At 43.4% G+C, this 24,685-nt stretch overlaps 1 protein-coding gene across 1 annotated transcript; it reads left to right on the forward strand.

The window, feature by feature from the left end:
* The first annotated feature begins 2,066 nt into the window (after positions 1 to 2,066).
* NWD1 (NACHT and WD repeat domain containing 1) lies at positions 2,067 to 23,168 on the forward strand. The gene is made up of 18 exons (XM_066635535.1): positions 2,067 to 2,150; positions 3,553 to 3,669; positions 3,930 to 4,221; positions 4,683 to 5,937; positions 6,299 to 6,502; positions 6,612 to 6,774; positions 7,301 to 7,418; positions 14,839 to 15,003; positions 15,693 to 15,890; positions 16,162 to 16,284; positions 16,833 to 17,032; positions 17,520 to 17,792; positions 18,027 to 18,117; positions 18,867 to 19,021; positions 19,652 to 19,694; positions 20,230 to 20,789; positions 22,588 to 22,696; positions 22,879 to 23,168. Exons 1-18 carry the CDS (start codon positions 2,067 to 2,069, stop codon positions 23,166 to 23,168), a joined length of 4,440 nt encoding a protein of 1,479 aa, XP_066491632.1.
* The last annotated feature ends 1,517 nt before the right edge of the window (positions 23,169 to 24,685 follow it).

Here is a 24,685-nt window from a genome sequence, read left to right on the forward strand (position 1 = left end):
CTGGAAATAATGCAATAACCACCCATATTCCTGGTCTCTGTTGTGAAGTTCTTCTGTGATAAAACTACTGCAGCTGTACCATGACCTAATACTCCTGCAGCTCTGCAGAATGAGGACTCCTGTTCCACGTCTGTTGACTAATGCCCCAGGTGCGCATCACTTGATAATGTTCTATGATGTGACCCCCTTGAGGCTCTGCCCCAGTTGTAAACATGAGTTGCCTTGGCAATCTGATCCCAGTGGTACAGGAAGCCTTGCAAGGCCCTGGGGGCACCTTCAGCTTAGTTCCAGTGTGACAATTAGCCTTGCCTGGCTGGTTTGTCAGAGTTCAGCAGAAAGCTCGCAGAGAAAACAATAAACCCTTTCCTGGAGTACAACCTTTGGGGTAGGCTGAGCCACTATTTGGGCACCATCTCCAAGCAGACCTCCAGGCTGGAGTCCAGGATGAGCCTCAGCCCAGACCTCTACCAGGAGCTCCTTCAGGGAAAATGGGGCTCACCCTACCCCCGGTCATCCAACCTTGTCCGAGTCTTCGTCAGCTCAGCTCCCACAGGTAATCAAGCTCTGTGGAGGAGAGGGAAAAGCTCTAGGACATTGCAGAGGTAGAGTCTGTCCTCTGGAGCCTTCTTAGGCCACCATATCCTTTCCCTCTGACAAATGCAGGTGAATAGGAGAAGAGATAAACTGTGGTATAAACAGGTCATTGCTGACAGTTAAAAAAAGATGGAAAAATAAGTTCAAATTGGGATACATTTAAGTAGTGTAAAAACGGACATGCATTTTCTCATAAATCTAGTTGCAGCAGCCTATAATAAGACTGTGCATGGTTATTATTCTCATACTTCAAATAGGGAGACGGGAGACAAGGCTGAAGGAAAGTGGCACATCAATAGGCCATCTTATAAGTCCATGATGAAAGTAAGATTGGAAAGGTGGAACAGTGGAAAAGTTAATAGCTTGTGTTTTTAACCGCCATGTTAAGTTCACTCTCTTAAAATAGATGGCTTTAAGACATATGCTAGACTATGGACCCAATCCTATTCAGTGTGCATTGGCTTACTGCCAGCGTGTAATGTCACAAACGTGCCATAAGGAACATTTGCAGGTCCCAGCACCGGTGGAGTGCTAGCGCTAGCTCAGTGGTTGCAAGGACTGCCGGGCAGAGGAGAAGTAGGTAGGGGTATGGGGGGAGGAGGTGTTCCAGGGCAGGGGGAGGCAGAGTGAGGACAAGGAGAGGGTGGGGAGGAGGCATGCGGGGGGGGGGTGGAAGGGTGGCAGGACTGGTGAAACTTCGCTCCACCGGATCCTGAGCCTCCATGTCAGGCCGTCCACCCAACACAGTGGCTCTAAATTCTATAGTGACCCTCGGGTTTTCATAGAATTGAGTAGTCCCATTGCAGTTACACCAATTCGTGTAACACTTCCCCTGTCCCTTTAAGAGGCGGGGGAAGGGGAGGGAGGCAGCAACATGATCCCCAGGATCATGTAGCTAAGGGGGGGTGCTTTGCACTTACTTCAAGAAGGCAGGGCTGCAGCAGGCTGCAGGAGATGCGGAGAGCCCTGCACAGCACTCCCCGAGGCTTGGAACGTTTGCTAAAAGCAGGCACAAAGCACTTCTGTTTTGCAGGAGGTGCTTTGTGCCCACTTTTAGCGAACGTTCCAAGCCTTGGGGAGCACTGTGCAGGGCTCCCCACACCTCCTGTAGCCTGCTGCAGCTCTGCCTTCTTGAAGTAAGTGCAAAGCACTCCTCCTTGCCCCCCTTAGCAACACGATCCTGGGGATCGCGTCGCTGCCCTAGCCCCTCCCCCAGTACTTACTGAGGGAGTAAAGCTCCCTCAAAGTTTGAGAACCTCTGGTCTAGGCAATCATCACACAAAGAAAACATCTGAGTATAATTTGGGGGTATTTTTTCATATAGACACATGGGGAAAGCATTACCACCTGAGAGAAAATTGCACCATGGCATATCTTTTCAAAGAGAGTTTGTGGGGAAGACACTCCCAACAGATTTCTTCTCAGGCACCAAAATAAGTCTTGTTCTCCTGCCTAACTCTTCTGTTGCAGATATGGCGGTAGAAAGGGATGCCCTGATGGAGGCAGCTTACCCAGAAGTGCAGGCCATCTGCCAAAAATATGGGTTGATATTTGAGGTAAGCTGGGTGCCCCGAAACACTGGTCATACCATCTACATGTGGATGACAGCTCTGGTGTTTGCTTACTGTCTTCAATGAGCAGCAATAGTTACAAGAACTGCAGTTGGATGTGTTTGTGGAGGATGGACCTTCCAATGGGAAATAGTCGCATTATTTAATAATACAGTGGGCCCTCTGTAACCACAGGACTTTGGTTCTGGAACACCATGCAGATACCAAAATCAGCAGATGTTCAAGTCCACAGCAGTCACAGTGACAAAACTGCATAAATTAGCACAAATTGCCTAAAGCATATATAAATTGCCTAAACTTGCATAAATGGGCAGGGTGGGTGCAAGGTGAATGATGCTACAGCAGGGTAGCTGATTGAAAATACGTTTTCAATCTGCAGTTGATAAAAAGCCCAATGACGGTTTCATGCTGGCCCACTGCCAGCATGCACTGTCGCAAATGTGCCATAAGGCATGCCTGTGATAGTTAGCGCCGACCGTGCCAGAACTGACCCAGCATGAGCCCGCACTGGGCCAGTGGTGATCGGAGGCTGGCTGGAGGCTGCCTGGCACTTTGTGTGAGTGCTGGGCAGCAAAATGGTAAGTCGGGGCAGGGAAGAAGAGAGTGGGGCATGAGAGGGGACAGGACCAGCAGAGCTCAGCTCCGCCAGATTCAAAGCCCTGCGTCAGGCCTCCCTGTCCAACACAGGGTACTTTACTCTGTGCTGGCAAAATGCCCAGCACAGAGTCGTGTAGCCCCACGACAAGTCTTCTTACCTTACCTCGGGAATGTCCCCTTCCCTCGAGGAAACATTGGGGGGCTGCCAGCAGCTGTCCAGTGTCCATAGGATGCAGCAGCACTGCTGCAGCCCTGGGTGCTCAGGATTGGGCTACTTACCCACAGATGTGAAGCCCATGGATAAGGTGGGCCCACTGCATATCTTTTTGTTCAGAGGTAGTATGATCTTATCAGATATGAGGAACAATTAATAAGGAATTACTGCCACTCTGTGGGTTTCCAGAGGCAACTGGCTGGTCTTGTCACAATGTGCTGAGCTGGGCTACATCCACTCACAGCATGCTTCAACATAACAATTTGTTTGTTTGCATTGACAGCATAACAAAGGCAAACGGGGCAGCACCCTTATGCTTCTAAGAAACAAAAGAGAAATCCCAAAGATGCTTGTAAACGTCCTTAATGTTATGTCTCATCAAATGTCCAAAACATTCAGAGTCTTTTAGTTCTTCCTATGAAAATTCTAAGTCAACTATAGGGACATCTAGTTCTCTTTTCTTTTCCCAAAAGAAGCATTCAGAAGTTAAGGGTAACACAGGAAAATTTTCTTTGTTTTCTTGGCTGATATGATCACCTGACAATTTCTACAAATCCCCTGTCAAATCTGCTCTAGGTAATTGATTTAAGATGGGGCATCCATAATGCTATGGGCACTGGCCATGCAACTGCACAACTCTTTCTGGAGGAGATCAGACGCTGTCAGAAGTTATCAATTGGCCCCAGTTTCATTGTAAGTATAATTTTCTCACCCCACAACACAAGATCTAGAACTTCAGGTCTACAGCAATGAGAAGACCACTGGGAATCAGTACTCCAGGTTCTGGAAGCGTTATGGTGATGGTGGGATTCTAAGCATTGGTCTCTTGCTTCACCTTTCAAGAGGCATATCTCAGATGGGCTCCTGATTTGGATATCCTTGGCCCAGCTTAGCTTTCAGGTTCTTGGAGATGGCTTCTTTCTCTCTATCTGACAAAGTCCTTTCTGCCACAGGCACTTATTGGAAACCACTATGGCAACTGCCCTCCCCCTCTAACCATCAAGGAACGGGAATTTGAGGCCTTGCTTTCTCAGCTTCTGGTGGATCCCCACACCCTGCAGCTCCTGGCCCAATGGTACCTGAAGGATGAGAACTCTATTCCTCCTGTGTATGTCCTACAGCGGTCACCTCAGCCAAGGCCTGACCAGGAACAAAGCTTGGTCTTGGCCCTGCAAAGGGCAGCTTGGGAAGCAGAGAAATGTAGCCTCATTAGCCAAGAGCAGCGCCAACTTTACCACAAATCAGGTGCGTTTCCATAGCTGTGAAGAAGAAAGCTCACATCTTGAAACCAGTTCTCAGAGCTGAGGTTTCTCCCAGCCTTGCTTTTAGTAGCAACATATGTGCCAAACTCACAATAAAAGTCTAATAAATGAGCCTCTGAGTTTAAGGTTTAACTTTTCTGAGGTGTGCACCTTATGCTTGGATCCTGTCCCAACTCCACAGTTGACAACTGTGCCCCTATATAACAAATTCCCATTTCAACAATGGCCCCCTATAGTTTATTTGTATGAACATATAATGATGGAAGGATGAAAGCAATCTTCCATCCTGCTGTGACATTTCTTTGTTTAAATGTATAGTTTATTTTCATCCTCACTGGTCCTTGAAGGGAGAGGTGTGTTTTTGGTCCTTGCGGCTTTATGAACATTGCTCCCAATTCTCTTTCCTTCTGTTTTGCATGCTTAGCTGCCCCCAATCTTTTCTAGAGATCCACAATGAAATTGAGACTGGCCTCTTCAGCTCTGGGGAGAACGAACTAGGTGCTGTTGTATTCTTCAAAGAGCTTGAAGAATCCACTGGAATCCATAATCCATTGGATGGTTTGGAAGAGGAAGAGGCAGATGGTGCACTGAACTCAGAAGATCAACAGATGTTAGCAGAGCTGAAGACAAAAATTGCCAACTTCTATCCTGACCAGCTCAAGGTGCACAAGGTTTCAAGTAACATGACTGACAGTGGCCTCCGGCACAAGCCACAACCCAAGTACCTGAAAGAGTTTTGTGAACAGTTCATTGTTGCCACCAACCACCAAATGCTGAGGAGCTTAAGATCCCAAGAAGGCAGTCTTGGGAGTCCACATAGCTTGTTCCAGGAGCTGGCTCACCATACTGCCCTGGGCCAGGAGCAGAGCCAGACTTTCTGCTGGAGGCAGGAACTTTTGGATCACCTTTGTCAACGCATCAAGCAGAATAATTACCAGGCCCACTCACCTCTTGTCATCCATGGGCCACCAGGTTGTGGTAAAACAACCCTTTTGTGCCACCTGTGCAAGGCTGTGCATGCCGTCCTGGGGCAGGAGACAGTAGTGGTACTTCGGTTGCTGGAGGCATCACAGCTCAGCTCTGCATGTGACAACCTACTCCACAATATCTGCCTACAGGTGTGCCTGGCTATGGGTTTGCCACCTCCTTGTGCCAAAGGGGGTGGCAGTTCAGTTCTGTTCTTCCACAGCCTGCTTCTCTCAGTCTCCCTCCAGGGTACACAGCCACTTGTGTTAATCCTTGACTCTGTGGAACAACTGTGTGCACCCAGAGATTTTTCTGGAGTTTTCTGGCTACCAAAAGTCTGCCCTCCAAAGGTACACATCATCATCTCTGTGCTGCTGGAGGAACACAGTGCACTGCACAAAGTTATTATGTCACCTGAGGATTATTTCGAGATGGGGCCTCTCTCCCAAGAGCAAGCTGGAGAGATCTTGGCCAAACATTTGGCATCAGTCAGGCGAACACTAAGTCCTCCTCAGCGTGCTCTGTTCCAGCAAAGCTTCTCAGAGGGTGGGCATGCTCTGCCAGTGGCATTGGCCATCAATGAGGTCCAGCAGTGGGCTTCATACACTCCACTTTCAGCTGTAGTGGTTTTTTCTACAGCTTCTGAAGCTGTTCATCACTTGTGTGGATACCTAGAGCAAGTTCATGGCTCCATTTTTGTGGGGCATGCACTTGGCTATCTTGCCTGTGCCCGGTGAGTACAGTGTATGTGATCTCTCTACTAGTAGTTAAGCCAGTAGATAGAAATTCCCACAAAAGAGCTCTGGAATTGGCAGGTACATTATCATCACTGGCAAGAAATCTTATGAAACATATACAAAGTGATAGGACATAGGTCTCTTTTTGATCTGGAGAAATGTTAAGGCAAAGAATTGGTCGCACAAGCTTTCCTTCCCTTTACGATCAGTCATGGCTATGGCCAAGACACTTCCATGTCTCACAGCTTAAACACTCAGAGATTCCCTAAAGTGAGTAGTCAGGATGGGGCTCAGCACATGTGTAATGATCTCACATGCTGGGGCAAGAGGAGGATTATTGTCCCTTCCTTTACACAGATGTGGGCTTTCAGAAGCAGAACTGAAAGATATCCTTTCCCTTGACAATGAAGTTCTCTCTGAGGTTTACCAGTTCCATCCTCCTCCAAGCAAAGTGATTCTACGCCTTCCACCTCTGCTATGGGCACGGCTATACCATGATTTGACTCAATGGCTGGTGGAAAGGTGGGCCGATGGCTTCCTGTTGATGGGCTTCTTGCACAGGTCAGTAGCCTCGTGCTTGCTGTTGCCACCACTGCTCCTTCTATCTAGGGCTGACAAGGCATCTGGGGAACTGGTAGATCCTAGTGATACCTTATCTTCTTTCCTCCAGGGAATTTTCCGATATTGTGCAAGAACGGTACTTGTTGACACCAGAGGAAAGAATCAAACGCCACTTGCTCCTGGCTGACTTCTTCAGGGGAACATGGAGCTGGGGCATGAAAAAGCCTGTCGAGCTACCATCTTCCAGCAAGCCTGTGAGCGTTGATAGGAAGGTGAAGCTCTGGATTTGGAGGGAAAAAATGAAAGGAAGAGGAAAAGGGCAACATTAGATCTGACTTGATTACTTGGTTATTTTCCTGTCTCATTTCCTTTCTTTTCCTTTTAATCCCAAACCCCTTTTCCTTTTATCAGATGTAATATGTTTTGATCACATTGCATTCAGTATCAGGTTCCCTGCTGACTCTCCAATCACAGGCTGGCTATCAGCTATTCCTTACATTTACATTACATTGTAATGAGGCAAAGCAGCAAATGAAATTTGTTCAATCAAACAATAGGTGACAGAGAAAGAAAGAGATCACACAAGAATACTAACAAACAAGCAGACATCATGAGAACCAGACATGTATTCACTCAAGTAGAACACCAAAAGCAGATGTGTAACAATGGCAATCTGGTTTTTTTTCACCAAAGGTGTTGAGTCCTAGGGCCCCCCATGTACAGAGGCAGCAGGCTGGTTGGAAGCAACCCATCTGAGTTGTCTTGCTAGTAAGTAATATTTGATCCCTTCTAATACAGGTAACTCCTCAGCCATTATGGTTCTCCAGTACACTTGCAAATCAGAGGAAGCTGAGCGAATTGCCCTTCCATTTGTTGCAAGCAGGACGGATAGAGGAGCTGAAACGGGATGTTTTGGGTAAGGGATAATGAAAGTGTAACAATTGCCATGTTGGATCAGATCATTGCTTGATTTTAATGGACTGAGTTATGCATTGTGTGATCAAGTACTAAGGCCCAGAACAAGCATGCAAAAACCAATGTGTAAATCAGCATTCCCATGGATGTTTGGATGCAAAACCCACATGGGTTTCTTTATCTGTGAGCTTTTTCCCATGCACTATTTTAACTTCTTAATTTGTGAGTTTGGAGTCTTCCATGTGGTTTTTTTAAAAATATTTTATTTATTTATTACAGATACATGTAAGGAAAATGGGTTATACTTAGGGCTGGTACAACACAGGTCACACATGAGGGTATTGGCCCTGGATTACAACATGCATCGTTCAATTAAAAAAACAAAAACAAAAAACATAATAATCATCAGTATTATTATTATTATTATTATTATTATTATTATTATTATTATTATTATTATTATTATTAACAGTATTTATATACCGCTTTTCAACTAAAAGTTCACAAAGCAGTTTACAGAGAAAAATCAAATAACTAATGGCTCCCTGTCCCAAAAGGGCTCACAATCTAAGAAGATGCAAAAAGAACACCAGCAGACAGCCACTAGAAAAGACACTGCTGGGGTGAGGTGGGCCAGTTACTCTCCCCCTGCTAAGTACAAAGGCTATCATATTTATCAATATAAAAATTTGAATTTACCGAAACACTTAATATTGTTTAACTAAGATTATCTATCCAGTCATAAAAAGACTTCCAATATATTCTTACTCTATCTAAATTTCTTTCTTTCATTCTTTCTGTTAAAACTTCCATTTCTGCTATTTCATAAATTTTGTCTATTAAATTTTCTCTAGTTGGCACATCTGTAGATTTCCATTTTCGCGCAAACAATATTCTTGCCGCTGTAGCAATATGTACAATAAGATATTTCTTACATTGGTCTTTGATTTCTGATGTCACATTTAGGAGGAATATTTCTGTTTTGAATGGTAATACACAATGCAATATCTCTTGCAACAATTTTTGTATCATTTTCCAGTATTTCTTTGCTTTTTCACATGTCCACCACATATGATAAAAGGTTCCTTCAACATCTTTACATTTCCAACACTTATTTGATAACCCAGAATACATTTTTGCTAATTTCTCTGGAGTTAGATACCATCTATAAAACATTTTGTATAAATTCTCTTTAAAACACACTGCTTTAGTTATCTTAATATTTGTATTCCAAATTTGGTTCCAGTCATCCATCAATATATTATATCCAAAATTTTTTGCCCAACACACCATTTTCACAATGGAGAGAGGTGAAAAGCGGTGTGCCCCAAGGATCTGTCCTGGGACCGGTGCTTTTCAACCTCTTCATAAATGACCTGGAGACAGGGTTGAGCAGTGAAGTGGCTAAGTTTGCAGACGACACCAAACTTTTCCGAGTGGTAAAGACCAGAAGTGATTGTGAGGAGCTCCAGAAGGATGTCTCCAGACTGGCAGAATGGGCAGCAAAATGGCAGATGCGCTTCAATGTCAGTAAGTGTAAAGTCATGCACATTGGGGCAAAAAATCCAAACTTTAGATATAGGCTGATGGGTTCTGAGCTGTCTGTGACAGATCAGGAGAGAGATCTTGGGGTGGTGGTGGACAGGTCGATGAAAGTGTCGACCCAATGTGCGGCGACAGTGAAGAAGGCCAATTCTATGCTTGGGATCATTAGGAAGGGTATTGAGAACAAAACGGTTAGTATTATAATGCCGTTGTACAAATCTATGGTAAGGCCACACCTGGAGTATTGTGTCCAGTTCTGGTCGCCGCATCTCAAAAAAGACATAGTGGAAATGGAAAAGGTGCAAAAGAGAGCGACTAAGATGATTACGGGGCTGGGGCACCTTCCTTATGAGGAAAGGCTATGGCGTTTGGGCCTCTTCAGCCTAGAAAAGAGACGCTTGAGGGGGGACATGATTGAGACATACAAAATTATGCAGGGGATGGACAGAGTGGATAGGGAGATGCTCTTTACACTCTCACATAATACCAGAACCAGGGGACATCCACTAAAATTGAGTGTTGGGCGGGTTAGGACAGACAAAAGAAAATATTTCTTTACTCAGCGTGTGGTCGATCTGTGGAACTCCTTGCCACAGGATGTGGTGCTGGCGTCTAGCCAAGACGCCTTTAAAAGGGGATTGGACGAGTTTCTGGAGGAAAAATCCATTATGGGGTACAAGCCATGATGTGTATGCGCAACCTCCTGATTTTAGGAATGGGTTAAGTCAGAATGCCAGATGTAGGGGAGAGCACCAGGATGAGGTCTCTTGTTATCTGGTGTGCTCCCTGGGGCATTTGGTGGGCCGCTGTGAGATACAGGAAGCTGGACTAGATGGGCCTATGGCCTGATCCAGTGGGGCTGTTCTTATTTTCTTATGTTCTTATTGCATCTTTAACTGTCTCATCCTCCATTCTTATCTCAAAGAGAAAATTATACATTTTTTAATATACTTCCCCTCATCGATCAAAAATATTTTATCAAAACTTATATCTTCTTCATAAAAACCTATTTTTTGGTCTTCTTGTAATCTTGTTCTTATTTGCATTTCGTTCCACCAGTCCAATTTTATTCCTTTCTCTTCTAACTCAGACTTGCTTGGGATCTTGGGGTGGTGGTGGACAGGTCGATGAAAGTGTCGACCCAATGTGCGGCGGCAGTGAAGAAGGCCAATTCTATGCTTGGGATCATTAGGAAGGGTATTGAGAACAAAACGGCTAGTATTATAATGCCGTTGTACAAATCTATGGTAAGGCCACACCTGGAGTATTGTGTCCAGTTCTGGTCGCCGCATCTCAAAAAAGACATAGTGGAAATGGAAAAGGTGCAAAAGAGAGCGACTAAGATGATTACGGGGCTGGGGCACCTTCCTTATGAGGAAAGGCTATGGCGTTTGGGCCTCTTCAGCCTAGAAAAGAGACGCCTGAGGGGGGACATGATTGAGACATACAAAATTATGCAGGGGATGGACAGAGTGGATAGGGAGATGCTCTTTACACTCTCACATAATACCAGAACCAGGGGACATCCACTAAAATTGAGTGTTGGGCGGGTTAGGACAGACAAAAGAAAATATTTCTTTACTCAGCGTGTGGTCGGTCTGTGGAACTCCTTGCCACAGGATGTGGTGCTGGCGACTAGCCTAGACGCCTTTAAAAGGGGATTGGACAAGTTTCTGGAGGAAAAATCGCTTACAGGTTACAAGCCATGATGTGTATGCGCAACCTCCTGATTTTAGAAATGGGTTATGTCAGAATGCCAGATGCAAGGGGGCACCAGGATGAGGTCTCTTGTTATCTGGTGTGCTCCCTGGGGCATTTGGTGGGCCGCTGTGAGATACAGGAAGCTGGACTAGATGGGCCTATGGCCTGATCCAGTGGGGCTGTTCTTATGTTCTTATCTCTCCTTTAATATTCAGCAGATCGCTGTATGATTTATTTTGGTCTTTTTTAATCCAGTTCGGATTGGTTGCTATTTCAAGCGGTTTTATCCATCTGGGTAATTTAGAATATATCTTGTATTTTATCTGATCCCATATCCAAATTAAAGATCTTCTTAAAATGTGTTGTTTAAAATATCCATGCTGTTTGACTGTATCATAAAACAGGAATGCGTGCCAGCCTATTTGTAGATCATGTGCTTCTAGTGTTAAAATTTTCGAATTTGATACGAGTCCCCAGTCTTTTATCCAGTGTAAAGCTGCTGATTGATAATATAATTCCTAGTCTGGTAATCCAAATCCTGCTCTTTTTTTATCCTCATGAAGTAATTTCAGTCTTATTCTTGGTTTTTTACCTTGGCAGATGTATTTTGTAGTAATTTTATTCATTTCTTCAAAAAAAGTTCTCTTCAAAATAATCAGAATAGTCTGGAATAAAAACATTAATTTTGGTAATATTTTCATTTTCAATAAAGCTATTCTTCCCATTAGGGATAGTTGCAATTTATTATATTTCTCCAAATCTTTTTTTATTTCTTTCATTAATTTAATATACTTGTCTTTCATTAATGTCTTTTTGGTAATTATAATTCCTAGATATTTTACTTTGTTTGTTATCTGTAGTCCAATTTTTTTTTAATCATTCTATATCATTGTCTTTTATATTTTTCAGTATCATTTTGGTCTTCTGGTAATTTATTTTTAGGCCTGCTACTTCCCCATATTCTTTTAAGTCTTCTATCAAAAATTCTGTGGAATTGAGTGGATCTTCCAGGATAAATACCTAATCATCTGCAAACGCTTGTAGTTTGTATTCTTCACTTTTAATTTTGAGCAGTTTCACCCTGTCATCTTCCCTTATTACATTATTCAGTATTTCCAGTGTCAAAATAAACAACAATGGTGAAAGTGGACAACCTTGTCTTACTCCTTGTTGAACGTTAATCTCTCTCGTCAATTCTCCATTTACTCTTATCCTTGCTTTTTGATCTGTATATATTCCTTGTATCATCTTGATAAATTTTGGACCAAAATGTAATTCTTGAAGACAATTAATCATAAAGTCCCAATGTAAGTTGTCAAAAGCTTTCTGGGCGTCTAAAAACACTAGGGTTAATTTCTTATCTGGATGCGTTTCAAAAAATTCCAATATATTTATTATAATTCTGATTGTTTTTCAATTGTCTTTTTGGTAAAAAAAAAAAACAAAAAAAAAAACAAAAACCAGTTTGGTCTTCTTTAATTATTTGGTTTAGTATTTTTTTTAACCTTGTAGTTAAAATTGAAGCAAAAATTTTATAGTCTGTGTTTAAAAGCAAAATGGGTCTATAGTTTTTAATTTCTTTTTCATCCGTGTCTGATTTATTTATCAAATTGTTCCTTCCTTCCAAGAGTTTGGTATTTCTCCAGTCTCCCATATATCATCAATCACTTTTTTGAATGGCAACAACAATACTTCTTCAAATTTCTTATAATATTCAGCTGGTAATCCATCAGGGCCTGGCATTTTTTGGAGTTTTTGCCTTTTAATCGCTTCTGTAATTTCATTTTGTTGGCATCCTTCAGTCTCGGAAGACTATGGTGTCAGTCTCGGAAGACTATGGTCTTCCGAGACCATAGTCTTCAGTCTCGGAAGACTATGGTGGAAGACTATGGTGTCCAGAATGGTGGTTCTGGAACAGAGTGTCCTCTCTGGAGTGTCCTCTCCAGTGCGCGAAGCCTGGGTAAAGTAGGTATGGAGGATAGGCTGTTACCCCTGCAGCAAATCCCCCCTCTCCACTTCGCTGAAATGGTCCAATGGAAAGGCAGAGGCCAATACGGTTGGTTCCAGCGGCGTCGCAGGAGTTGCCAGAACGTGACTGTATTCAGCCATGAACTGCCTCAGGTTTCATTTATAGTAATTGTATTTTCCAATAAATTCTTTGATCAGCTAAAATTTTAATGCTATTATTTTTCTTCAGATATTCTGTTTGTTTCTGGTGTTCTATATTTTTTCTCCCATATAATACCTGATAAAATTGTTCAATAATTGTTTTGTTTATTTCTAATTCTGTTTTCTCTTTTCCAGTCAAATCTTTCAATATCTTAATATAGTTTTTTTGTCTTTCTTTTTTCAGCTTATAAGCTAACCATCTTCCTGGCTTGTTTGCATTTTCAAAAAAAATTTGTTTTGCCATTTTCAATTTCTTCTCCATTTCCTGGGTTTGCATTATTTTGATTTCATGTTGTATCTTCTTAATCTTTTGTTGAATTCTTTGATTTGTAGGTTCTTTCTGTAATTCCATTTCATCTTTCTCTAATCTTTGTATAAGATCTTTCATTTTCTTCTCTTGTCCCATTCTTTGTTTTGCTGCATTTCTTATTGCTACTCCTCGGAAAAAGGCTTTACTTGTATCCCATACAATTTGTGTTTTAGTTTCTGGATGAAAATTGGTCTTTAAAAAAAATTCCATTTCTGTTTTTGCGTGATTCAAAAATTCCTGACTATTCAAATGAGTTTTTCGTATTTAACTTCCAACTATTTCTCCTTAATTATTTATTTATTATTAATAAAATTGGATTATGATCTGCAAAATGTATTAGGTAAGATTTCAGTCTGAAACGTTCCATCTAAACTGGATATTGAGGCCCAGCACATATCAATTCTAGACCAGGAATTATGTGAATTTGAATAATATGTGAACTGTTTTTTCTCCGGGTATTGTGTTCTCCATGTGTCAATCAACTGTAATTCTTCTGCCGTTTCCAAAAAAGGTCTGGGTAGGGTTCCTCCTCTTTTTAGAGATCTTTTATTAAATTTTCTGTCCCATTTAGCTTCAAAAACTGCATTAAAAACTCCAAATAAAAAAAGATCCCTGTCTTCTCCCATAATTAATTTCTCATATAATCTTCTGTAAAACTTATCTTGATGTGTGTTTGGTGCATAAATATTGACAATTAATGCTTTCCTTGTTTCAACTTGGATCTCTACAATCAGAATTCTCCCATCTTCCGACTGCCATTTCAATTCCGGTTCCAATTTGGGGTTAACATATGTAGCTATCCCCCTTTTCTTTTGGTGTGGGTCTGAGGCAAAAAATAAAATTCCCATTTTTCTATTATTGAGAAATCTAACATCATTTTTTCTAATATGTGTTTAGAATATGTCTAATATGTGTTCAAAACCACGTGGGTTTTGAATGTCTGGTTGGATAACTCACATAGCTTTCTAATATCTATGAGTGTCATGTCTTCGGAGGAGGTGAGATGCCCTTACTGTCTCCCAGGGAAATCTCCTTCTTGCTGAGCCCTGAATATACATCTAGCATGTGGTTGTTTTTCTCTCACTCACTTGGAATGAAGTTTCAAACAAACAAAGGCAAAGGCTGCTTGCAAGGGCTGTTAAATGACACATAAGCTTCTGGAGGTTAACTATTCCCAAAACTATAGAAAAGCAGACAAAAACAGAGGGAAAACATGGGAAAACACAGAGGATTCATCATAGGGTGGAAGTTCCCCTCTGAGGCAGTAAACATCCTGGTTCTGCAAATCCTTCCTTGAAGTCAATTTAGGATGCTGTCTCAGCTACTCCAAGGACGCAAAACTCATGGATATAAAACATGAGTTTTCCGATCTGACATTCAAAACCCATGTGGAAGATTCCAAATTCCCACATCAAGAAGTGAAAAAGGTACTTGGCTTATTACAGAGAGAAAAATTTCATGAATAAGGAAACTTACATGCATTCAAATGTGTGCTAGCTACATTCATGGGAAATGCTGATTTCCACATGCATTTTTGCATGTTTGTTGTGGATCTGCCACTTATCTGGCTGCCACCCCCAATTTCTTCTCCTTCTGAGTTCTGCTTCCCGGGGGGCAAGGTGCTTCTTCCTGCCTAAAAACCCAACACTTGTTCCAGCTGCTTTTGTGACCTCACTGTCTGGATTCCTTCTGGCAGGGAACATGAACTGGATTGCCTGCAAAATTGTCACCACTGATGTGGGAAGCCTGACTTCTGACTTTGCCATGTGCCTTGTACACATCAGCTGTCCAGAACTGTGCCTTCTACGAGATTCTCTCCTACTTCTAGAACCCATCCTGGATATCACAGAAGGCCATGTAGGTAAGAGCTGGGTCTGCTGTCAAGTTTTAGGATGGTTCCGGGTGGGTGAGTAGAAGCTCCATATAAGAAGAGTTTGCAATATAGAAAAATGAGCTTCAAGTATGGGGGGGGGGAGGAAGTACACCTATATGTGTTCTCTCTAATGCAGGGGTGCTCACACTTTTTTGGCTCGAGAGCTACTTTGAAACCCAGCAAGGCCCGGAGATCTACCAGAGTTTTTTTTACAATGTTCGTGCCATCATAACATATAATATTTATGTGTACAATGTATGTTGGTGTACCTTGAGCCCCACTGAGTATACCAGGACTTACTCCTGAGTAGACATGCCTAGGATTAGGCTGTGAGGCTGCAATCCTAGCCACACTTACCTGGGAGTAAGCCCCATTGAGTACAATGGGCCTTACTCCCGGCGTTTCCTCCCAGAGGCACCTGAAGGGGGGTGGGTCGGCACTAGGCGATCTACTCATTTTGCCTCGCGATCTACCAGTAGATTGCGATCCACCTATTGAGCACCCCTGCTCTAATGGAATCCTAACATTGTTTTTCTGTAAGAAGTAGCCTTGGGAAGTGGGGGGAACGGTGATGACCAAATGAGCTGCTTTTGTCCCTTCAAGGTTCCAGATGCATAACTGACCCTGAAATTATGGAGCTCAACAATATACTGAGGCTCTCTCCTTTCCTCCTCCAGAAGTTAGTGTTATCTACACAGAGATGTTGGCACGGCTCCATTTCCTTGCACCATTCTACCCCAACCTCATTGGAAGTCTGTGCCAGCAGTGTTTGAGCTGGTTTGGTGCATGGCCCCACCCAGTCCTCATTCCTCTCTGTGGATTTCTCTATCCACCTGGTGGACCTCTGCAGAAAACAATTACTGGATTCCCCAAAGGTAGGATTTCTGTCTTCTCCATGATCATACCACTGTTTATCACTGTCACTTACACAGTAGTCATGGTGGTCTTTACTATGGTAAATGCCACTACTATCTCCATTGTACAAGATGGGGAAAACTGAGGGCAAGAGAAACTGACAGGCTTGGACCCAAGCTTAGTGACCAATCCACTAGCCACACTGCATGCTGTGTTAGTTATTAGACCCAGGGATCCACTGTGGTTTCTGCCATGGCTGCTACCACCAATCTTCTCTTTTTCCTCTTATAGGCACCACAGTGCTGGAGTTCAGTCTTGACCACAGAGTGCTCCTGGCTGGATCTAAGGATGGCTTGATGGTAGCATGGGACATGGACAATTTTACAGTGCGACACATCCTAAACGGTCACTCTGGTAAGCATCCAAATTGTATGTCTATTGTATGTCTGTCTATTGTATGTCTGTCCTCTGAGGTTTCCCTATCTATGGCTCAAGACTGCTGTTGCAATTCCAATTATTATTATATTGAGTATGTGCTGTGAACACTCTGCAGCTGTTTCTCCATAGCAGGTACAGACTCTATTTTTTGTTACCTTTTCCTGGAAAATCACTGTTCCTATTTTTGTATTTGGGTGATGCCTCATTAGTGTTGGGTGCTAGTATTGACATTCTTTAGGATTTAGCTCCCACCCATGAGAAGTTAAATCTCAGTGTGGGAGGCTGCATCTAGTCTGTTGCACCAGCTTCACTGGCTCCCTTGAACTGCAGGTGCAATTCAAGGTCCTGGTATTACCTCTAAAACCTTTTACAACTTAGGGCAGGGTAGCACATGCTCCTAAATGTAACTGTATCTGGGGGTTCATGCCAGCATTCAGAATTTTTTTGTCCCTTTGCATGACCTCATTTATGAGGGCACTTGGCTTTGAGTGTTCTCTTTTTCCTCATCCCTCCTTGTCCTGCAGCTGAGATAAGGTGTATGAGAGTGTTCAGAAAGGGGATGCATGCTGCCTCAGTTGCCTTGGATCACACCTTGCGCCTGTGGAATCTGGTTTCTGGCAGGGAGGAGCTCTCTATCCATAATGTTCACGCTGGAGAACAGAACTGGTGTCAGCTTCATCTAGATGAAAAGAACAGGATTATATATTGGGCATCAGGTTCAGAGGTATGGCACCAAAACTTCATCACGTAAAGTACTTGGAAGGTAGAGAACCAGCTGTGCCAAGTTCAGATAGGAAGACCAGCATATTGAGATGTCAAGATCACACTAATAGTTTAGTTTGGGATCTTGAGTCAAGAGCCCACAGGCATAATCAGATGATCATCAGGAAGAGTACCTAGATGTTATGTTTCAAGCAAATATTGGGATCAGGATCTGATGATGCACATCCTTAAATTTACATCTGTCCCCAGGAAAGTGTTTGTCCAAACAGAATATTTGAGTTAAATAGCCACTTTACAGAGTATTTTTCAACTCTAAAGTATCTGGTCCTCAGCTGTATGCTACAATCACAATCACAAATTCAGACACACCCACTTAGGGAAAAAAGGGTTTTCTTAGCATATCATTTGTGTGAATGAGCCTTGTACCTGCTTGGCAGTGATAGCAAGAGAGTCTCTGAACAGACTTTTTTTTTTCTTTTTTGCCCTAGGTCAATGCTTGGTATCTGGAGACAGGAATGCCTGCTTTCCAGATTCCTGTAGAGCCTCTGGATGGATGGCTCTGCACAGCTGTGTTCATGCCCAGGCTGGTGGTTGTAACTGTATCTGAGAGGGGAACTCTCTGCCTGTGGGACAGTATCAGTGGACATCTGTATTCAAAGCAAGAACTTCAGGGGCTGGGGGAAGAGGTTCCAACTTGCAGCGTGTTGCTCCAGAAGCTGGGCAGGATGGTGGCTGGCTTCAGCCAGGGCTCCCTCTTGACGGTGCTTGTTTCTCCATTGTGCAGGGACTGTGGGCTGCCCCAGGGAGATCTTTGGTGATCTATGCATGGCTTTGGTTTTCCCATGGATTCCGTGGAGATCTTTTCACATTAGTGAACTCTATAGAATCAGAGATTCAGTGCCTTGAAGCTTATTTCAGGCTTTCCTCCTCTGAGTGTGGGTGGTCCACACTGGAGGTGGGAGCTCCATTCCTTACCACCTTTTAACCCTTTGCAGATCTCTTCTGATGGACACAGTCTACTGGAAAAACTCCCTGCTGGACTTCGTTTCATGGTGCTTTCAAAAGATGAATCTCTTTTCGTTACAGGTTTGACTCTAGATTCTATCCCCAGAGAATGTACCTATGTTGCTTAACAAGGGCCATGTCAAAGAGCTAGTGCTAGTTGGTTAATCTCAGTAAGAGCCCAATTTTATGCATGTCTACTCAGAAGCAAGTTCTATTACAGTCAATGGGACTTACTCCCAGGAAAGTGTGGATAGGATTGTAGCCTAAGTTTGACTGAACTTCAGTTTTAATCATGTGACACCAGTTGCTTTGAAAAGCTTGGTTACTTTGCCTTATGGCCCCCTTTTTGAGCAAAAAGTGTCTTTGCAATAGTTAAAATGAGTGCCAATATTATATCTTAAATTTTCTTGGCTGAACTTTCAGTGCAGGTCAGGTAGTGGAAGGCCATTAATTGTTAGCCGTAAGAGCCTCAGAGCCCAGTCCTATTGAACTTTCCAGTGCCACTGCAGCCACAATGCAGCTTTGAGGTAAGGGGGCAAATGTTCCCCTTACCTTGAGGAGGCCTCTGTGACTGCCCCACCACCACAGGATGCAGCACATGTCCTGTTGGTACAGCTGCATCAGTGCTGGAAAGTTGGATAGGATTGGACCCTTGATCTATCCTTTTTATTTTTTTCAAAAGCTGGCAAAGCTTGTTTTGGATTACTTGGTGGTGCAAGGAAGGCCTTTTGCACAGAGGCACTTTTCATCAGCACTGTGGCTTCCCAAGTCTCAGGTCAGAACCGCTTTGGTGTTCAGAGCCCTGACTGACACATGCTTTATCTTTCCAGGCTTTGGACTGTGTGTGAGAGTCTTTCTGGCTGATTCATCAGGATTCCACCAACTCCTGGCCTCAGATTTGATGCACAATGGAGAAGTTAATGCAGCTGCCATCTCAGATGACAACACCACTGTCTTCACAAGCTCACATGATGGCTGTATCTGGGTAAGAAGCAAAACCAGTGGTCCTCTTGGGTGCCAATAGGGGGATGGTGGTGATATCATATTTTGCTGTGTTGAACAGAAGAAGCAGATATACTATAAATGCTTAACATAGAAAGCCCAGACTTCTGTTATCTACCCATCTTGTGTTGCTGGATGAGCTGTGTGCTATTTAGGGCGTGGTCCTAACCCCTTATGTCAGTGCTTTCCAGCACTGACTTAAGGGCAATGCAGCTCAGAGGTAAGGGAACAAACATTCCCTTACTTTGAGGAGGCCTCCGTGAGTGACACCCAACTGCAGGATGCAGCACACGTCCAATTGGCACCGCTAAGCCAGTGGTAGAAAATACTGACATAAGGGGTTAGGATTGCGCCCTTAGTTTTCTTCTTTATTTCCTAGGTGTGGAGTCTAATCAAGCAAGGTTTGCTGATAGATGTTTTGGGTGACACAGGGATGCCTATTATCCATTTGGTCCTCTGGGACAGCACTCTGGTGTCAGCTTCTCACCACACACCTTATCTCAGAGTCTGGGACATTGGTTACGATCGCAAGCACAAACAGCTTCTACCTCATATGGCTTGCACACAGTGTACTGCACTCTCTCATGATGCAAAATATCTCTACCTCCCCCAGACCAGCAAGAGCTATAATATTGTCATTTGGGACTCAGTGGAAGGTGAGTTATACAGGATGCAAAAGAGAAGGTAATACTGAGTACTAAAACTCCAGAAAATGAAATCAGAATCTTTCTTTCTCTGGCACTTCTGACACAAACCCACAAGCAAATCTTGGACAAAGAGTCCCTGCCTCATCCTTTATTGTACTGTAATGGCTGATTTGCCTTCAGTAATGTGAGTGTTCCTGTGGATTCTTACAACAATTAGAATAGTGCCCTTTATCCTCTCTTTCCCCCCTCTAATCTCTGCTGATCTAGTCTTGTTGAGATGGAAGCCCAGCCATGACCTCTGGTTTAATGTGAATTATCCTAGGAACTTTTTAGGAGTGTTGTCAAAATCTCATGGTCCATCAGTGTGACTTTTTTCCCCCTCTGTCTTTGTCCAAGGGACACTTAGCATTCCTATTTGTAGGTCACAATCATGATGATGAACAGCACAGTTAGGGTAGGAAAGAACTGAGATATGAAGCCAACATCATTAATCTCAAAAACGGCTTACTGTCTGGATGGTTATTGCTGATTTCTCTTTCCACAGGTGAGGAGTGTGATACACTGGATGTCTCAGCCCCAGTGCAATGTCTGGAAGTGGCTGAGCAGAGGAATCTCCTCTTTGTTGGACTGGCATCGGGAACAGTGCTGGTGTTTCCTTTGGATTCCAGGCAAGATGTTGGTTGCATCCCACCTGCAGAGAACCAGAAACCCATCAACAGCCTGGCACTGACTCAAAATGAGTTTCAATTAGCCATTGCATGTGATGACATGGTGCAAGTGCTTAATGTGGAGCAGGGAGAGTCAGGTCCTCTATTTGATCAGCCTATCTACACATTTTACACCCAGATACCTGGTGCAATTATCTCTAGCATAGCACTCCTGACAGGGTACCGAGTGCTCTATGGTATGACAAGTGGAGAGCTTTTCTTGTACAATTGCTCACATGGCCAGGTATTTCCTTTGGAGGCTCACAGCAGCAACATTACCTGCTTAAAAATCAGCCATGAAGAGAAATGGGCAGTAAGCGGCTCAGGAGACTCACTACAGTGCCTCTGGGATGTGGATCTCTGCTGCTGGGAACATGAGATGTTCTTCCAAAAGGTGGTACTGCTTGATACTATTACAAAACTTTCATTTAGCACAGGGTTAGCAGAGTTTAGCTTCTGGAAGCTTGTTTTCTTTTACTAGTTTCTTGGGAGCTGCCCACACAAATAGTGGTTTGCACAATATTTTGGTTGTGTTTTTACACACATACTCAGATAACTCTGTTGTGCTCTCTGCGTAATATTCCCTCCAGGGATGCACTCAAGTCCATGAGCCCGAGGCCAGAGTTTAATCCCGAGTCAGCGACCCCACAACTCGACTCGGGTTGTAATTCATGGCCGTAGCAACTGGACTCATGAAAAACATTCAGTCTTTCAACTTGAGTCATTTGGAGAAATGAGACCCCCCCCCCAAAAAAAAAAACGCTTAAGCCTTCCTCCTCCCCTCAACCTCCCCAGCCCCCACCTCCTGGAACCAACCAACCTTGCCACTGCCATCCTGAATGCTGGCTTCCGGATCACCCACAAGGCCTTTCAGCAGGATGTAGAAGCAGCAAAGAAAAAAGTAAACAACACACACACACACACACACAAAATCAAATTGGAACTCAAGTCATTTTGAGTCCTGGCTCATTTTTAGAGACACTGGCCCCAAGCTTCAAGTTGAGTCAGGGTCAGCAACATCAACAACTCAAGTCAACTTGAGTCATCCAAAAACACATTTTTGGGCGACTCAAGTCGAGTCACCCCAAATTGAGTGTCACAAATTTCTCTGAGCTAGGTGCCACCAGCCATCAATGTTCATTTAAACAACCATTTTGTTACCATAACAGAATCTTAAAATAGTATTTTTAGCTATTAATCATATAAAATTCTAATTATGGTTATCTTTTCATTTGACACAACAGCATTCCCATTATTTATATAATGGTGCCATGTTGACTTTACAAATAAGCAAATGAGACATGGTTCATGATCTAGAGCAGGGCTTTCCAAACCCAGGGGCCAGATTCGGGATTTGGGAAAAGCCCTCTGCTACATCAGCAGAGCTTACCCTTCTGCTTCCGTGCAGTGTGACTATCATGTAGATCTAGGCTCAGGGATATCCTGGGCAGGGGGAATTTAAGAGATAAGACAGCAAGTAAAAAGGGAAGTTTTTCCAAATACATGTCCAACCTTTTTATACACTGATTTTTTATCCACGAATTAGACTCAACGCTGATGGCCACTGCAAATAAGAAGGACCCTACCAATCCCTGGAGAAGGGGGAAAAATGTCCTTTTACAATCCCCATTATACAAACCACTTTTTAAGAGAGTCAGTCTATTAGAACTGCTATTTTGCAGCTTGCTCTGTGAAAAGTGACCCCTCCCCTCACCCTGGCTTGCTGAACAATGGAATGCAGAAGTGATTAATCACCAGCAATGAGCCAGAGGGAGCTGCAAAATAGCAGTTCTAACTGACTGCCCGACTGACTTGTGCTTTTTGTTTTGTTTTAACTGCTTTTATTTAATGCTGTTTTTGGTATCTGCGGGGAGTCCCAGAACCCAACCCAGAATCAAACCCCAGCAGATACCGAGGTTCCACCTGTATAGGGCAGAAAAATCCAATTAGGTTACTGCAGCTGGAAATAATTCAATGAGAAATAACTGCCCTCAGAACAGTCCTAAGAATGCAGCCTGCTGCCCCCAAAGATGAAAGGTCCTGAGTTGAGATGCACTACTCTTCCATCAGGAATTAGAATGTGCCATCAGGTTACACCTTGCCTGCCTATCAACCTGTTTTATGAAATTTATTTCACGTAATTGTTGCCTTACTGAATATTATTTGTTTTTCAAATAATGGTTGCTTGTTTCTAGCAAGATTCCTTCTCTCAAGGGATTCTGTGCGCTTGCTTCTCAAAGGATGACAGGTACCTGTTCACTGGCACACAGGATCAATGCATTACAGTTTGGGATGTTTTGAAGGGTAAGTAAAACCAGTTTTACAACAATTTGCACCTATAGTATGGGAAGATTACCAGACATACCAAAATACTGTGTGATTTTGGAATAAACGGGAATTTTCTTATTATGCCTTGGGATAAGGTGTGTAGGGTGGATGATATTGTACAATGTAATTTGAATTTCCTGTTGTTACATCTTCAATAGGAACCTTGCTTGCAGTGCAATTTGTGCACACAAATATTACTAAGATTATGCCGACAGCAGATGGCTTTGTGGCAACAACAAGACTTGGTTACATGGTCCGAGAGAAATTCCGCTGCCCCCAGCCCATTAGCCCTCACTACAACCCACTCTGCAACATTAAAGCCACATGTAGAGTGAAGTCTCGGAAGAATGAGGGAGATAACCCAGAAGGTCAGCTGGGTGATCAGAGAAATACTCTGGACAGAAACATTTGCACCAACAAGCTCTCACAAATTTGCAAGATTGTGTAAAGGATGGAAAAGAAGCAGTGCCAGGACGGATGGAAGGAATCCTCAGAGAGCCACTATCAAATGGCATACAACAGAACCTGATTGGTTTCATCACTGCTAACTTTTAAAAGATTGGTTAAAACTTTTCCCTTTCAATTGGATTTTTTTTTTAAATAATCATACCATTGTTGATGTTTTGTTTTGGTTGCTGCTTAGTTTTCAGTTAATGAAAATTGTGGGAAAATATGGGGTAATTTGCTTTTAAATTGTTTTGCTCTTTTTATTGTGCAGGCTGCCTTGATTATCCCTTTTATGAGAAGGATGGGCAGCAAAGAAATACTGCATTTTAAATAAACAGTTCTTTCTAATATCTTGCTCAGCAAGCAATCCTCCATTGTATGTATTTTGTGTGTGTGTGTGTGTGTGTGAGAGAGAGAGAGAGAGACAGACAGACAGACAGGCAGGCAGGCAGGCAGGCAGACACAGAGAGACTATACATGTGTGACAAGTTTGTCTTTCTTTAGCATTTCTTTTTTGATAAGAAATTTAGCTTCTTAACTCTGAAGATTCAAAGAGTTGGCATGACATGAATTTAAATTGTATTGGCAACCTTCAGTCTCGAAAGACTATGGTATCGCGCTCTGAAAGGTGGTTCTGGCACAGCGTCTAGTGTGGCTGAAAAGGCCAATCCGGGAGTGACAATCCCTTCCACACCGGGAGCAAGTGCAGTCTGTCCCTGGTCTGTCTCCCTGGCTATGGGCCTTCCTTCTTTGCCTCTTAGCCTCAGACTGTTGGCAAAGTGTCTCTTCAAATTGGGAAAGGCCATGCTGCACAGCCTGCCTCCAAGCGGGCCGCTCAGAGGCCAGGGTTTCCCACTTGTTGAGGTCCATCCCTAAGGCCTTCAGATCCCTCTTGCAGATGTCCTTGTATCGCAGCTGTGGTCTACCTGTAGGGCGCTTTCCTTGCACGAGTTCTCCATAGAGGAGATCCTTTGGGATCCGGCCATCATCCATTCTCACGACATGACCAAGCCAACGCAGACGTCTCTGTTTCAGCAGTGAATACATGCTAGGGATTCCAGCACGTTCCAGGACTGTGTTGTTTGGAACTTTGTCCTGCCAGGTGATGCCGAGGATGCGTCGGAGGCAGCGCATGTGGAAAGCGTTCAGTTTCCTCTCCTGTTGTGAGCGAAGAGTCCATGACTCGCTGCAGTACAGAAGTGTACTCAGGACGCAAGCTCTGTAGACCTGGATCTTGGTATGTTCCGTCAGCTTCTTGTTGGACCAGACTCTCTTTGTGAGTCTGGAAAACGTGGTAGCTGCTTTACCGATGCGCTTGTTTAGCTCAGTATCGAGAGAATGTGTGTCGGAGATAGTTGAGCCAAGGTACACAAAGTCATGGACAACCTCCAGTTCATGCTCAGAGATTGTAATGCAGGGAGGTGAGTCCACATCCTGAACCATGACCTGTGTTTTCTTCAGGCTGATTGTCAGTCCAAAATCTTGGCAGGCCTTGCTAAAACGATCCATGAGCTGCTG

This window comes from Tiliqua scincoides, chromosome 8 (genome assembly GCF_035046505.1).
Source record: "Tiliqua scincoides isolate rTilSci1 chromosome 8, rTilSci1.hap2, whole genome shotgun sequence".
Lineage (NCBI taxonomy): Eukaryota > Metazoa > Chordata > Lepidosauria > Squamata > Scincidae > Tiliqua > Tiliqua scincoides.